This window comes from Phocoena phocoena, chromosome 9 (genome assembly GCF_963924675.1).
Source record: "Phocoena phocoena chromosome 9, mPhoPho1.1, whole genome shotgun sequence".
Taxonomy (NCBI): domain Eukaryota; kingdom Metazoa; phylum Chordata; class Mammalia; order Artiodactyla; family Phocoenidae; genus Phocoena; species Phocoena phocoena.
Window position 1 is genome coordinate 38,694,391 of NC_089227.1, and position 15,576 is coordinate 38,709,966.

Sequence of the window (15,576 nt, forward strand, 5' to 3'; positions counted from 1 at the left end):
GGATATGTGAGGAAAAGTTGGCTAATTTGATTTTATTATTTCCTGTACTTCCGTTTTGGGTTCTTGACTTTTATCACTTGTAGAGTATCATCGTTATCCTAAATTCTTTATCTAGATTCTATCCTATTTTTCTAATCCATTTGATCTAATTATCCACCTACTCACCCCTATAGGTTTTTATATTTTTATATTTTTATATTTTCAGATCCTCTACAGACTATAATATAGTTTAGTGGGATCTTTATTTGTTTGTAATAATGTTTCCTCAGAACACAATTTTCTGTAGCGTGGTGCTGTCCTTTATTTGATAAGTCATAATTATGCCTTTAAACACTTCAATTAATAAATATTTCTGAAAGTTATTCCAAAATATATTTTCAAATGAATATGGAAATTTGCCCAAATGAACTTAATGTAATCTCATGTAATGGTAAGCTGAATATTGAATTTTGGGACGATCATCCTAATTAGTATTTGGATTCAGATGTTATGTTTTGCTAAAATATTTTATTTACCTTGAGAATCTCCCCTCTCTTTAAAAATAAGGAATAACAATTCAAATTAAACGCAAAAATCAACTAAAATCCACATTTGTTAGTCTGACTTTTTGCATGTGAAAACTTTAGGAGTCTATCTGATTTTGTAATAGAATGAGAAGTAAAGGAAACTGAATACTAGTAGCCAGAGGTGTGTTTTGGTGTTTCTTTTAATGGGGGGAGGGGGAAGTCACATTGCAAGTTTATAGCACAGTGTCTTAAGCTAGTAGGTACTTTCTGTCCAGTAGCTGATTGAGCACATGGAGTTCAAGGGTGAAGAGCTGAGGAGTTACTACAGATCCAGCTTGTCCATCTCATCTCCCAACTGAATGAGAGACAAATCAGGAACAAAACCCATGTGTCCTCCTTACAAGAGGAAGTAAAACAGAGTCAGAAAGAATAGATTGTAATGGGAACAAGTTGGGTAAGAGTATAAGAACTGAGAATATTTTACTCAACCTTCTCATATAGTGTGAAGATTTCAACAATTTCCCAGTGCCTATACTCATTAGAAAAATGGCATTTCACAAGAATTGGAGGAAAATATGTTGGTAGGGTATTTTAACTTATATTGTTTAAACAAAAGGAAGAACCTGATGTGGTAAAATGGTTGTTTTTAGTCTTCTCATTAAATATTTCAGGTACTTTCTAAGGGAAAAATACTAGAGCAATGAAGGACACTTTGACTCTACTTTCAAAAAGTAAATTGATCTAAAACTTTTCAACTTAATATTTAGAGGACTGCATTGGTTGCATATTTTTGTTATTAAAATATTGTTTTATCAAACTATGTTTAGATGGGAGTTACATAGGTATACACTGAATAGGAATACTCTTATTTAAAACAGCTTACTTCTTAACATTGAATTCAAGTAAAATACAAGTGTTCTCCTTTGCCACTCTATCAAAAACAGTTTCTGCCCCCAACGGATGAAGTGCTAGCACCTTACCTGCTTTATTTCTGGTGATACTTTTCACTACAAAATGTATATTTATTTGTTTGTTTCTCTTTTTAAAACTATTTATTTATTTATTTATTTTGGCTGCGTCGGGTTTTAGTTGCAGCATGTGGGATCTTTGCTGTGGCACGTGGGGTCTTTCCCTGCAGCACGGGCTTCTCTCTAGTTGTGGCGCGTGGGCTTCCCCACAGCGTGTGGGATCATAGTTCCCTGACCAGGGATTGAACCTGTGTGCCCTGCATTGGAAGGTGGATTCTTAACCACTGGACTACTAGGAAAGTCCCTATTTGTTTGTTTCTTGTCTGTTTCTCCACCAGAATATAAGCTCCACTAAGACAGGTACTTTTTTTGGTTAAAAGGAGAATGTATAGTGATGAAAGCAGTGCATGGCATATAGGGACACAGTCAATTTAATGGATTCCTGTTTAGCAAATAGACTGGATTAACTGGCATCTCTTCTCAAGCAGGAAAAGAAAGCATGGAGGAAACATCGTATAGATGGGGACTCTGACTGAAAGTGGCCTCAAACCATCTTATTTAGATTCTAGTTCACAAGTGGTTGGGAAGACGGATTCCAAATGTGCTATAAAGCTCTAAAGTAGGGATTGTCTATAAGAGTAGAGCTCACTTTTATACTTTGATCCCTTTCTTTTCTAATCTTTTTTACCACCATAATCCGCTCTATTCTGGATGGTTTACTCACGATCCCACGAATCGTACCTATTGTTTTCATCTCCTAGCTATTGAGAGGTTATTCCCTTTTCATAGCTGCCTTCCCCTCTGCCCTATTCCTAGCTAGAAAAATCACCTCTTAGTGGAGTGGGTATTTATTTTGATATATATGGAGGCAAAGCACAGGATTTAATTATGTTGCTAATTAGATCTATCTGTTATCTATCTATCCTCTATCCACATTACAGAACAAAAGAACCATATTCTTGAATTTGCTAATTGGCATTTCACGACTTAGAAATAACGGGGGGGTTCTCTTTATATATAATATAAATAATTTGTCCACATATTCAACTTTTCTTCTAGATCACTCCTGTTCCTGGTACTCATCCACTTTTAGTTTTTGTGAACCCCAAAAGTGGTGGGAAGCAAGGAGAACGGTATGTTTTTAAAAATCACATTTATTTACTATGTTATATATCTGTAAAAAGATAAACTAAATTTATAGTATAAAAACATTTAAAAATATTATACCTCATGGTTCACTAATTTTAATGTGAAATAAGTGTTGCTATCATCTCTATATAACAATGTATATTGGTATGATCTCTCCTTGTTTTTACAGTTGAAATTTTAATATAATAATGGCCTTTTGTAGATATTTTTATTATCATATCTCAGGTGTCTGAATTCTCTCTACCCTGCCTATCACCCCTAGCCATTAACAAGGAGCATTACATACAACATGACTCCATAAATACTGTTGAATGAAAATTGGTTCTCTAAATGATCAACAAGGTGACTTCAGGTAAATGATTGCCCAGTAGTTAGAAACAGAATTTATATCCAGCTTCTAGACAAAATATAATGATTTTCTGCATGTCCATTTGGAGAACATGATGCCATATATCTTGGAGAAGCACAGTATATTTAATCAGAATAACAATGAGCTGCATTACCAGGTATCTCAGTATTCATGTGGACAACAAAAAATTTTCCTTTTTGTAAAATTAATGATTAAATCATAATATTTAATAAAAATCTGAAAATCACCACATTGAAGAGTAAATCTTATGTCCTTCTAAGAAGGAGTGTCAGAAACAGAAATGCAGTTGTACCTTTCTTAATAATTTCTAGAACTCTTTACTAATTCCAGCCAAAAAATGAGCAATCAGATAAAAGCACTCACACAGACGCTATGATAATAAAATAGAAATTTACATTGTGGTTTCACCAAATAATGAAATTGAAATGTTTCCATGAATAAAGGAATTTTGAAAAGTAATTTCCTTTCTTACCATTTAACTTTCCAGCTTCATTTCAATTAAATGAAGAATGGTCATTTTCTATTCAACAAAATATTATTTCTGCTTAAAAAGTTTTCCCTTTTATCACTGTATAGTTATACTTTTAACTCTGCTAAACAAGACAAGTTATTTTAAATAACTAGTGACTTAATAATATAAAATATTTACAATGCTTTATTAAAGAGAATAGTTGCCTCACTTTTAGGTATATAAATGAATAATGATGCTAAAATTATTTTCTCCTTTCCTACTCACAGTTTATTAGTTGTATATATTATGGATATCTTGAAAAAGAAGTAAATGCTTCACAAAGCATTAGATGAGACTTAAATTCATGTTGGAAATTAGAAACAAATGAAGTATCAAGTGAAAAAATATATATTTCGAATGGAAACATTCCCCTCAAATTAAGATAACATTAATAATGTAGAATGACCCTTAGTTGAATATCTGCCTCCCTCTTCTCCCAGTACATAAAAATAATTTTCTTTAAATTAAAAAATATATATCTACAGATAGATACACTGAAGTCATCAGTAAATTAAAGTTAATGGGGGAGAGGGAGGATATTTGAGTGCTCCTATATGCACACCCACTTATGCTTTGTCCTTTATACACCTACAGGGATCATTCAGAGTCAAAAGAATTATAGATATGTTTAAAGGAGATCTATTATTAATGCAGTCATAAATTCTCCTGAATGCATAAGAAGCATCTTTCACAAATAACGGAATTCTATTCAGGGTTTTCCTTTCAAAATATGTAGGTTTTCTTCTTCGATGTATTACATAAGCAGAAAAAGGTAACAATTATATATTCACACATAGTTTCCCATACCAGTCAACAGGTGTGAAAATGTTCACACATCATTCAGACAGCAACACTTGAGGGAATCCAGTCTCTACTAGGAACTGGGGATGAGACAGAAGACACGGTCATACAGGGAGGCAGACACGTAAACAGATTTACTACAGTAACCCCAAGGCAAAAGCTAAGCTAGGAATGTTTAAAATAAAAGTGCTATGGAAGTTCAGAGGAAGAAATGATTGTCTCTGAAGACTCAGAAGTCTAGCTTTTGAGTTGGTTCTGATATAAGTAGATGTTTGCCAGGTGAAAGAAGAAAAAAGACAGATTGCGGAAAGAGGTGTGGTGTTTTGGTAGGGAACCAAGAGATATTCAGCAAGGTTGAAGTTTAAGAGGAAGGAGGAGAAAGACGAGACATAAACTATTTTAAATATAATAAAATATTTAATAAGTAACTTGCGGGCTTCCCTGGTGGCGCAGTGGTTGAGAGTCCGCCTGCCAATGCAGGGGACACGGGTTCGTGCCCCTGTCCGGGAAGATCTCACATGCTGCAGAGCAGCCGGGCCCGTGAGCCACGGCCGCTGAGCCTGCGCGTCCGGAGCCTGTGCTCCACAACGGGAGAGGCCACAACAGTGAGAGGCCCACATACTGCAAAAAAAAAAAAAAAGTAACTTGCCACTGACAGGAACTTTTCATCATGGAAACAACATGACTGTACTTAAATAGAAGTACAGAAGAAGGCTGAATAGGCAAGACTTTTACAAAGCTGGTGAGAGAACTTGTAAGGCAGTGAGAGTAACCAGGTAGGATAGACATTACTCAGTTAGAAGGTGCAAGATTGTCCTTGATTTTGGGTGCTGGGGAAAAGGAGGTACTGAGAATGACTCGAAGATCATTCTTGAGATGCTAGGTGATATCATTATTCAAGATCTAGAATGTGAGGGTATTGCACAAGGACGTGGGAGGAGATAAGTAGATATTTGGAGAGTTTCAGTACACATAATATGAATATGTTAAGATATATAGTAATATTTTCACATGTATATATAAAAACATTTTAAAAACCAAGTATATTCCTTCACTTTTAATATTTTGTCTCAGAATTCTGATATGGGATGTGTGTGTACTTAGAAACATTTCTGTTGCATTTGTTATGCAAAGATTGAGTTCTTTCAGAAAAAAATGAATTATCTAATATGTGCCTGTAGAAATCGTTTAGCAGTTTTGTGATCTAGCTCATCAAGATGATTGTTCATGTGAAATAATTAAGCAGCTAAAGTCACAGTCTTTACTTTCATGCATACAGTGTCCAATCCCATTTTACATATGGGATAAGTAACTTTCATCTCTGTTAGATTGGCCCAATAATCTGTAAATTTCCCAAGGATCTATTAAGAGAAGATATTTAACTAATTGTATACTGATATTTTAAAATATTAATTTGAACTCTTATTAGCTAAATAACATTCAAAAGCAGGATAAAGAGTGTTCTAAATGCATGTGCATATTTAGAATAAAAATATCACTAAATTTTATTTTTTCCTTCCATATTTTCATCTTTATAGAATTTACAGAAAATTCCAATATCTGCTAAATCCTCGTCAGGTTTACAGTCTTGCTGGAAATGGACCAATGCCAGGGTAAGCCTGTATATATTATTACCATTAATTCATTTAACACTAATTAATTAAATAAGCAGCCAGACAAACCTAGAAGTAATTTTATTCAAATACAGCAGCCAGATTAGTATACAAAACAGCGTTGAATATCAACTACATAAGAGAAACTAACGCAGGTGCTGTTTTTCAAAACGGCCTGTTTCAATAAGATTTTCCTCCTTTCTAAATATTGTGAAGTAATTCTCATACTGCTAGTAGTAATATTAATAAGAATAATCACACCACAGGCTTACACATACATTAGCTGGGTCCTTAAATTACTAAACCATCTATGTGTTAGGAGAACTGCTCTCCTTCCCTTTATTAAATATAGGACATAGATCTACTACAGGATAAAAAAAACTTTTTTTTAATTCTTCTCGTTAACAAAGAATGGAAATCATAATATGATTTTTTCACTTACTACTTACAAACTCTAATACATATCACTCTTTTATAAGATACTTTATTAATAGGCAAGGTGTAGTGAAATACAATTATTTTTCAACAGATACCATATACTTTTGATATCACAAGTATGCACTGAAATAATTCATCATTAACTTGGCCTAGTTAACTAATTAATGTCATTTTCTTCCACTGATCTGATTTCTCTCTATCAACATGATAGTAAACATTAGACCAGATGAAGTAGACAAAAGCTCTATAAATAAACTTCTTTAAAAAAAACAAAATCGGTATGATTAAAATAAGTCTTCCATTGCCTGCTACCTGTTGTCCAGGGCTAGTTTCCAAATGCTGAGCCATGATGTGTGGAACTCCTTGCTGTAGAAGGCAGGCTCACCACAGGAATTTAGTTCAGAACACTGCTTTTGTCAAACTCCAGACTCCACCAGGTAGAGGATCAGGGTCAGATTATTGGCTAAGTGAGACACATGCTGGACGTTCCAGTCTAGTTAAAGACAAGGAAAAGTAAAGTCTTGATATTAACACAGAAGCTCAGTCAGGATGCCTCTTTTTCTTGTTCTTTAGTATTCTCTGAACTTCAGAGAAGTAGCTCTTCATCTGCAGGATTAAGGAATTTTGCATTAAGAAGTTTAGCTACTCCAAGACCTCTGTAGGTCCACCAGACCAAGTAAATCCAGGATTTGCTTGTATTTTATAGTTAAACTAAATACGTAACGAATCTGCTAATTATAAACCTTATCATTTAACCACCCTGTGTCGTCATGGTCTTTTCCGTGAAATGAAGGAATAGTACCTGCCTCATTGGCTAGTTATAAAATTAAGTTGGGTGTTACCCATGAAGCATATAAAAATGTGCTTACCACATAATATGTCCTCGATGACTGTTATTTGTTATCAATATCATTTATTAATTAATAATCAATAATATCACTTTGTAGCTCTATGTAAATTTATTGCAATAACCTTGATTTTAGCCTTGTTTTCTCATTTCATTTCATTTTTTTTCTACTCCACTTTAAATATCTATTACATGTTTCCTTTTACTCTTTAACTGTTAGCCATCCTATTATCTTCTCTAGTTTAATATACTGACAAATAAAAGTAGTACAATTCCACGCTTACAATGAATATTATTTAGAAATTAAGTTAAGGGCCCCCCCTTTAAGCACTACCACCTCTCAAGGATATTATTGTGAATTGTTTGTGCATATCCTCCAAGAACTTCTATAAATATAAAAACTACTCTATGTATAGAATGTATTCATATATATACAATGTATTCGTATATAGACACACACATATATGTGTTGCATAGATAAATGGATTTTTAAATATAACTTAGACTGTAGTTTTTTTATTGCTCTGCAACTTGCTTCCTTTTACTCAAAAGTATATGGTGGATATTGTTTGAGTTTCAGTAGATATTGATCAGTTTAAATGTTTTTAAGAACTGCACAGTATTCCATAGTTTTGTTAACTATTCTGTTATTGGGAAATATTTATATTGCCTGCACTTTTAAATAATTGGCATAATTTAAGTTAATGTCTATCAATTTTATCTGTTTTTAGAAGCATATTCAAATATTTTCAGTTTTACTTCTCAGGTTCTGCCAAATTACTATACAAAAAAGTTTATATCAAATTATAATCCCAGCAGCAATATATAATGTCTTATTTCCCACGCCCTACTTTAAATTGGCTATCTTCAGTAATTTTTATTATTGTTAAATATACTAGGTGAAAATATATCCTTATCATTTTTATTTGCATGGCTAATCAATTATAAAGTTGAATATGGCATTAGTTAGATTGACTTTTCTATAAACAACAGATATATAATCTGGCTTATGATCCAAAATAGAGTTTACTGGAAAATTATGAAGTAGCTCATATAATTAATGGAAAAATGAAGAACTGTGTTTCAGAAAGGATAGGAATCAGGACAATTTGAGGAAATCATGACTAAAAAGACAGAGTCCGTAGGAGTCACTGCTAAGAGAAATTGATTCCAATTGTTTCTGGTATTCTTGCTTTTATATTCAAAATTTATATCCCCAGGAGAAGCATATTTATTAGCCTCTCTTGTTTTCCCATGCCACAGCCTGGGCTACTTTTGGGATGGAGCATCTTGACTAACAGTCCTGTCAAGGACTATTATCTAAATTGTTTTGTCTCCTCAAAGCCAAATGAGGATGCTATACAACCTGAGGATGAAAGATGAATTCTCGGTGGGAATAAACAATAGGTGTTCACCACGGTCCCAACCATTGAGTTATCCAATATCTCTTCTTTTCTGAACATAAAAGTTGAAAAAAAATATACCATTCAACATATTGCTACTGCTAAATATGTAGTCAAAAATACACATCCTCCTAAAATGTAGACGACCCCAAGTCTCGTATTGTTACTATATCCAGCTTCAAGTCCTGGTTCTCTAAAACATCTCTGGGATGACTACTTTCTCCTTTCCCTTCATCCATTTGGTCTCAATATACAGAAATGTAATTGAGAAAATTACATATTTAAACTCCAAATATGAATTTCATTAAATGATATTCTTAATAATACAAAGAATAAAACACATGTAAAGTCTATAGTCCTGGTTTTACTACTGATTGAAAACTGTAGCTGAAACATAAAACATTTCTCAGCTTCTTGGAAATGTTTCCCCAGTGTAGTGACTCAAATATTTTTACCTGATAGGTCTGAGATTTTGGTAGTACTGCTTGTATAGGGCTGAATTTGTTTCTCGTGTGCCTTGAATGACAGGCATGGTAGTACCTGACGGTATTAGTACTGTTTATCAAATATTTCCAGGTCTTCTGCCAGGCACTTGGTCTTGATTTCAGTCCTTTCACCTTAGGCATTACAAGTGGCTATATGGCTTTCTCTTACAATAAACTGTGAGCAGAAAGTAAATTTTCCACTCTTTCTTTTCCTCTACCACAGTGACCAGCAGTATTCAATATTGGCCTGTTGGTTAGCTTGGATGCCAGAGTGAAAACCATGCGAGAGAGCCCCTACCCCCAGCCCCGCTTACCCCACATCCCTGTAGAATGGATGATAAAGAAGCCTCTGTGAGATTATGCCATGAAGATTTTGGGTTGTTTGTGACTGTATGTAACCTAGCCCTTACAACTAAACCAATGATCGGAGTAGAGGTCCTATTAGTACTCCCTTTTCCCATTATATAGCAGCAAACCTAATTTCTCCTTGGGAATCAGAGTCAGTTATACCAGTTAACACCCTATCTGTCTTTTTGCCTGTTAGTCTAGTGGTACGAGGAGCCTCAAAATGCCCAAGTGTTAGCTTCAATTCAATGAAAATTTTACTGTCTCATATGCTACCATTCCTCTTTGGTGTTAAAACATCTCAACCATAAGAGTTCAAAACCAAGGGAACGTGAAGCAAAATATTTGAAAGTGAATGTATTAGTCAGTGTTCTTTAGTAAAACAGACCAATAGTACATATGTATAGAGAGAAATTTATTATAAGGAATTGGCTCACATGCTAATTGAGGTTGACAAATCCAAATCTGTAATTTGATCTTCCAGTTTGAGTCCAAAGGCTGGCAAGCTGCTGTAGAACTTGGAAGAATCAACATCCCAGTTCAAAGGTGATCAGGCTGGAGAATTTTCTCTTTCTTGGGTTAGGGTCTGCCTTTTGTTCTATCAGGCCTTCAGCTGATTAGATGGGGGTCACCCATTAGTGAGGGCAGTCTGCTTTATGAAGTCTACTGATTTAAATGTTAAATCTCATCTAAAAGTACCCTCGCAGAAGCACTCAAAATAATGCTTGATCAACTTTCTGGGCATCCGTGGCCCAGCCAATTTGGCACATAAATTTAAGATTCACAGTGTAATTGTAAGTTTCCTCACCAAGCTTTACATTTAGGTTCCAGAACCGTGTTTTCTGAATTGGGTAAAGCAGCATCGTGTAGTTCAGAGCACATGATATAGCTGTTTGATCATACACCATTTAAGTACCCCCGCTGATTCAGAGTCTTTAGTAGGTTATTTCAGTGTTCTATGGACAACTGTTTCTCCCTGATAAAACATATAAGAAGGCCTTTATGTCACAGGGGCATCAGTCCACTGTCTTTCTTCCTTCTCTGTGAATGGTATTCCTTGAAAGGAGACAGCAATATGTGAGACACTGTGATAGTGGTTAAGGCATTCAGTAAGTCATTTGCTATGACCATTGACACAGGCATAATGGGAAAGAAAAGTAAATCCAATTGCTAGAACAAATGTCTAGTTAGTGAGGACAAATGGCTGCAGTTGCATTATGGAAAGGGTCCAGGGATTTTAGGCTACCCTTAAGTAGCTGGCTTAGGTTCCCTTGAGGTATAGCAACATATTGGAATTCACTAATTGGTTCATTTGATGACAGTTGAGTACTCCAGAGTCAGTACCTACTCTTCTTGTTGAAGATAAATTCATGTTGTTTATCTCTTCCAAAGCTTCCAGCCCTACCAACATGAACGTGAGTGTTTTGAACACTCACTGGGAGTGACTAAGAAAACTTGCTAACTGGCATTCCTTTGGAGCAATTATACTCCCAATTATGGGTCCATTCTGAGAAATTCACTCATATAAATTTTGCTTCCATCACTAATTCTCCATTCTTATCCTTTCCGAGTCCTTAATAGTGTAAGAAATATTTGTTAGTCAGTACTATTGAATTGGTATGTTTCCTAAACTCTAAACATCTCTCTGTCCAGAAAAGGTAAACAGGACATTTTATTGTTTGAGATACTGCCCAGAGGTCAATTGGCATTCTTTTCTGTCCTCAAATTATTCCCAGTTTATTTGTACTGCCATAGCAGCCTACCACCAGCTACTTCTGATATATCATGGAGAGGCACTGGTAAATCTGTTTTTTTATCCTTAAACTGTGAGAATGGAGAACTCCCTATGAGGGCATAAGTATGGGTTGAAGGAGGTGTTGGGAGTATAGCCAGATTCAGAATATCTGAGTGGTGGGCCTAGGCACTTCAATTTCTTAAAAGCTCCCCAGCTGATTATGTGGAGACAGCATGGAAAACCACCGATTTAGTAGATTAATTACTATATAATAGGTATTATAGGCCATATTGATAAGCTACAATTAGAGTAACTTCCCCATTAAATTTATAATAATTACTTTAAATTCTTAGACAAGCATTAGTTTTTTGCACCAGCAACCTATCGTGATCTTTGTGTTTCACATTTTTCAAATTTAGAAAAGAAGTGTCTCATAGGCCTAGGTTTAGCCATGTGCCTACTGCATTGTTTGGGTCAATGCAGTTGGTTACCTTGTTTGATAGACGTACCAAAACTGTATTCAGCAACATGTTTCCCCACAGTCAAATAAGGCAAAACCAACAGATGCTCCAAACAAGCATTTTGTCTTATATGTACTAAACTTTTGATTTCTTATGTAAAGCGTATGCTCTTTTTTTCTTTTTTGTAACATCTTTATTGGAGTATAATTGCTTTACAATGGTGTGTTAGTTTCTGCTTTATAACAAAGTGAATCAGCTATATATATACATATATCCCCATATCTCTTCCCTCTTGCATCTCCCTCCCTTCCACCCTCCCTATCCCACCCCTCTAGGGGGTCACAAAGCACCGAGCTGATCTCCCTGAGCTGATCTCCCTGTGCTATGCGGCTGTTTCCCACTAGCTATCAGTTTTACACGTGTGCTCTTTTATTTGCCTATTTTCCTTTTGATTTGTCTTTTTTGTGTTCATTTTAAAATCTTAGTATATAACTATTATCATCATTTTATATATGTTGCAAGTGTTTTCTTCTCATTTGTTCTGTGTGCTTTCAGTTTATATATTTTGTTCTTTTTCTTGTCCATATAAATATATAAAATTTTCATTGCTAATTCCACACTGAATGATTTCTCAACTTTATATTTTAGAAAAACCTTTTCTCAAGCCAAAATTACTGAAATATTTTTGTATCTTTTATTAATTTTTCATTTTGTTTTCAATTTCTAACCTTTAATCTTTAAAGATTACATTTTTCTTAGAGATGCGTTGACAGACTAGGATGAGGTAGGCATGGAACATTTTTTTCCTTCAGATTGAAATCTAGCTGTCCCAACGAAAGCTGTTCATTTGTCCACTGTTTCACCACTGATTTGACATACTTTATATATGGTGAAATAATATATATGTTAGACTGTTGCTGCCCTTTCCTTTGCTTCATGGATCTATTTGTTGAGTCTCACTGGAGACTGTTTTATATAATGTAACTCCCTAATTATTCTCTCAAAATTTAATGATATTTACTCTCTTCAATGTGTTGTTATTGTCTCGAGTTTTTAAAGTATGAGTTTGAATGCAATTGTATTCAACTTCTACTTTCATCTCGATAACTATGAGAATGCCCTGTTTTATATCTGATGCCAGTGCCCAGGCTGCATGCCCAGTGGTAGACGTGAACTTCTGTTAGAGAGCTGTTCCTCAGTTGTCATCCAGGAGGCAAACCCCCCAGGTAGCTCCTCTGAAATGGGACCCTGGCCAGGCTATGCTGTAATCCTTCACTTAATCCCATAGCTGACCTCACATGTCGTAACTCTTCCCACCCCTGTTTCTAGCTGTGCCATCCCTGATCCTGGGTCAGCCATGGGCGCAGAGGGTGCCTTTTGCAGCAGTTCCCTTTCAATGTATTGCTTTCTAAGTTCTATTCTGTAAGGTCTCTTTACTACTCTAATTTGTGATTTAATTTCATTTCTATTCCTGGTTTATTACTTTTCCAATGGTACTGTAGATACACTTTTTAAAAAAAATTTATCTGCCACCCTGAGCCTGCAGTTATTCATTCTTTTAATTTCCTTTTTTTCCCCATTATTCCTCTTCACCATACCAAATTTTTAGATCTTTTTGTATGCCTCTCTTCTCTTGTCCTATCTTTATTCTTCTTTCCTGACATTTTGTTTAGATGCTTTTCTTGATGTATCGAAACTCTGCTAATCCCTAGTGTAAATTATCTAGTAAATACCAAAACTCTCTGGTCACTTCCCTTTTTATCTTTGTTTTCAAGATAGAAATACACGTTTATTTGTTTGTCTTTACTGTATCTCTTTACATAAATTCTCTCACTCTGATAATGACTACTTAAAGATATCTGAAACTAGAGTCTGTATCATGTAAGTTGTTTCTTCTTGATGAAGCATATTATAATTGAATGAATGGTTTTGAGGTATAAATTAGTTGCAAAAATGAAATATAAAACATATCACTCATTGGTCTTCACAGAATGAGATTTTTTTCCTTCGCAACATTAAAATAAATATGCACATCTCTAGCTGTTATACCAACTGCATATGCTAATGTGACTTATGAAAAGTTAATATCAAGTTTTTTGTATACTCGTGATGTTGGTTGTTTCCTTCTGACTATCAGCTTCATGAAAGTACAGATGGCTTTTTCTCATATCATCCCTAAAATGTTTAAGTAAAAAATAACAAGTATTTATTGAATTGAAAAAATATATAAGATAAATATTTTTTAATTATTTTCCAGATTGTTCAGCATAGTGAACAGTCACAACAATGAATTGTTTGTGAAATAGATGCTTTAAAAAAAACTTTGGTTTCACCTACCTGAACTAAATGTAAAACATATATAATTTAAAAAATAAAATTTAACAGTCAACATACAGATTCACATATTCCAAGTATCACACATATTTCCATAGTAAAGCCTTGGAATACGTTCTCCTGTTAAAATAAATTTGTAATTTCGAAAACACATTCCACAGATTTCATTACTTTCTTAATTTAAAATATCATTTTATATAACAAAGTTTCTACCATATTTTACTTAAATAAAAACCCTCTTGAATCAGAACTATGACATATTACATATGTCTCTTGTTATGAAATCTTGTTGTGTCAGAGAGCTGAACAAAATCCTCAAAATGCTAAGAAAATGTTCATCAAAATTCAATCCAGCTCTACTGCAAATTTCCAGGAAAAAAAATCGTTGCTTTACTAATGTAAAAACAAGGCACTCGATTGACCCTTTCAGTCCTAATGATTAATCATAAAATATGATGCATATGATTTTGCAATCCCCCTCAATTAGATGTGTGAGCATAATTTTGTCTCTGCCTTGATCAATGGAGTGACTGAGTTTGAGAAGTGATATATGTGTCTGTATTAAAGGTCAACATGTGAAATACAAGTAACAAAATGTAACACGCTTCTACAGTTAATAGTCCTATAACTTCTAGCCTCGTGAAAGAATTTTGGGCATTACAAGTCTATAGTCACTTTCCACAAACATCAACAAATCGATTATTACTTTAAAGATGTTGAAAACTCTGAACTTTTGTTACTCATTTCACAGAGAAAAGAACAACTCAATAACAGACTATAGATCCATGTGTTATTGTTTAGAGGTGATTTTTTATCCAAATTCCTTGAACACTGTAGAAAAATAACATTTTCTCCTAAGTTGGCTGTTGGAAATAACCAATGCATTTGTGTATATCCTTCTACCTGTTTCTTATTTTATTCTACAAAAGTCAAGTTTCTAATAAGTATCATAAACTATTTTATTTGACTATCCTCAGTTTGCTATTATTATCTAAGCCTGTCCAGCAAGCTCCCTGGCACAACTTTATCGTCAGCTCCAGGGAGTCAAATAACAGCATCTTACTAATGAGTGAAAATAAGAAAACTCATAGCAGATGATTATCTCAGAATCCTTTATTAATGATAATGTAGTAATGTACTCCTATAATTTAATTAGAAATAATAACAGTGGACTATTGAATGTAGTCCACACTCAAACAGAATAATGATTCAACAACTAAGTAAAAGTGAAATGGTAGTTTAACAATAACAACAGCAATCTATATCTATATCTATATATATATAGTATTAGTAATATAAATTGATTCAGCATGTATTAATTCAATGGCTACCAGGTGTCAGGAAAAAGTCTTAGCACTGCCAATTCACTATGAACAAAAGAAACATCACTTCCTGCCCTCATGGTCTTAGTGGAGGAAGGCACACATTAAACTAATAAAATATACACATGTCAGCAGGGAAGGTAAACAGAGTGTACATTGGTAGTGAGTGATCTGTGATGGTTATTTTAAATAGGCTGAGCAGGGAAAGACTCACTGAGTATATAGACATGAAGGAGATGAGGAAGCAAGCCATTTGGTCATCACATAGAATCACATTTAAAGCAGAGG

The 15,576-nt window shown here is 34.3% G+C and overlaps 1 protein-coding gene across 6 annotated transcripts in view; it reads left to right on the forward strand.

Moving 5' to 3' along the window:
* Positions 1-15,576, forward strand: part of DGKB (diacylglycerol kinase beta) — a 645,730-nt gene that overhangs the window by 205,635 nt on the left and 424,519 nt on the right. For all 6 annotated transcript variants that reach the window (XM_065884106.1, XM_065884107.1, XM_065884111.1 and 3 more), the window contains 2 exons: positions 2,534-2,607; positions 5,844-5,918. In XM_065884106.1, coding sequence (XP_065740178.1) covers positions 2,534-2,607; positions 5,844-5,918 — 149 coding nt within the window. The remainder of the gene's footprint in view (positions 1-2,533; positions 2,608-5,843; positions 5,919-15,576) is intronic.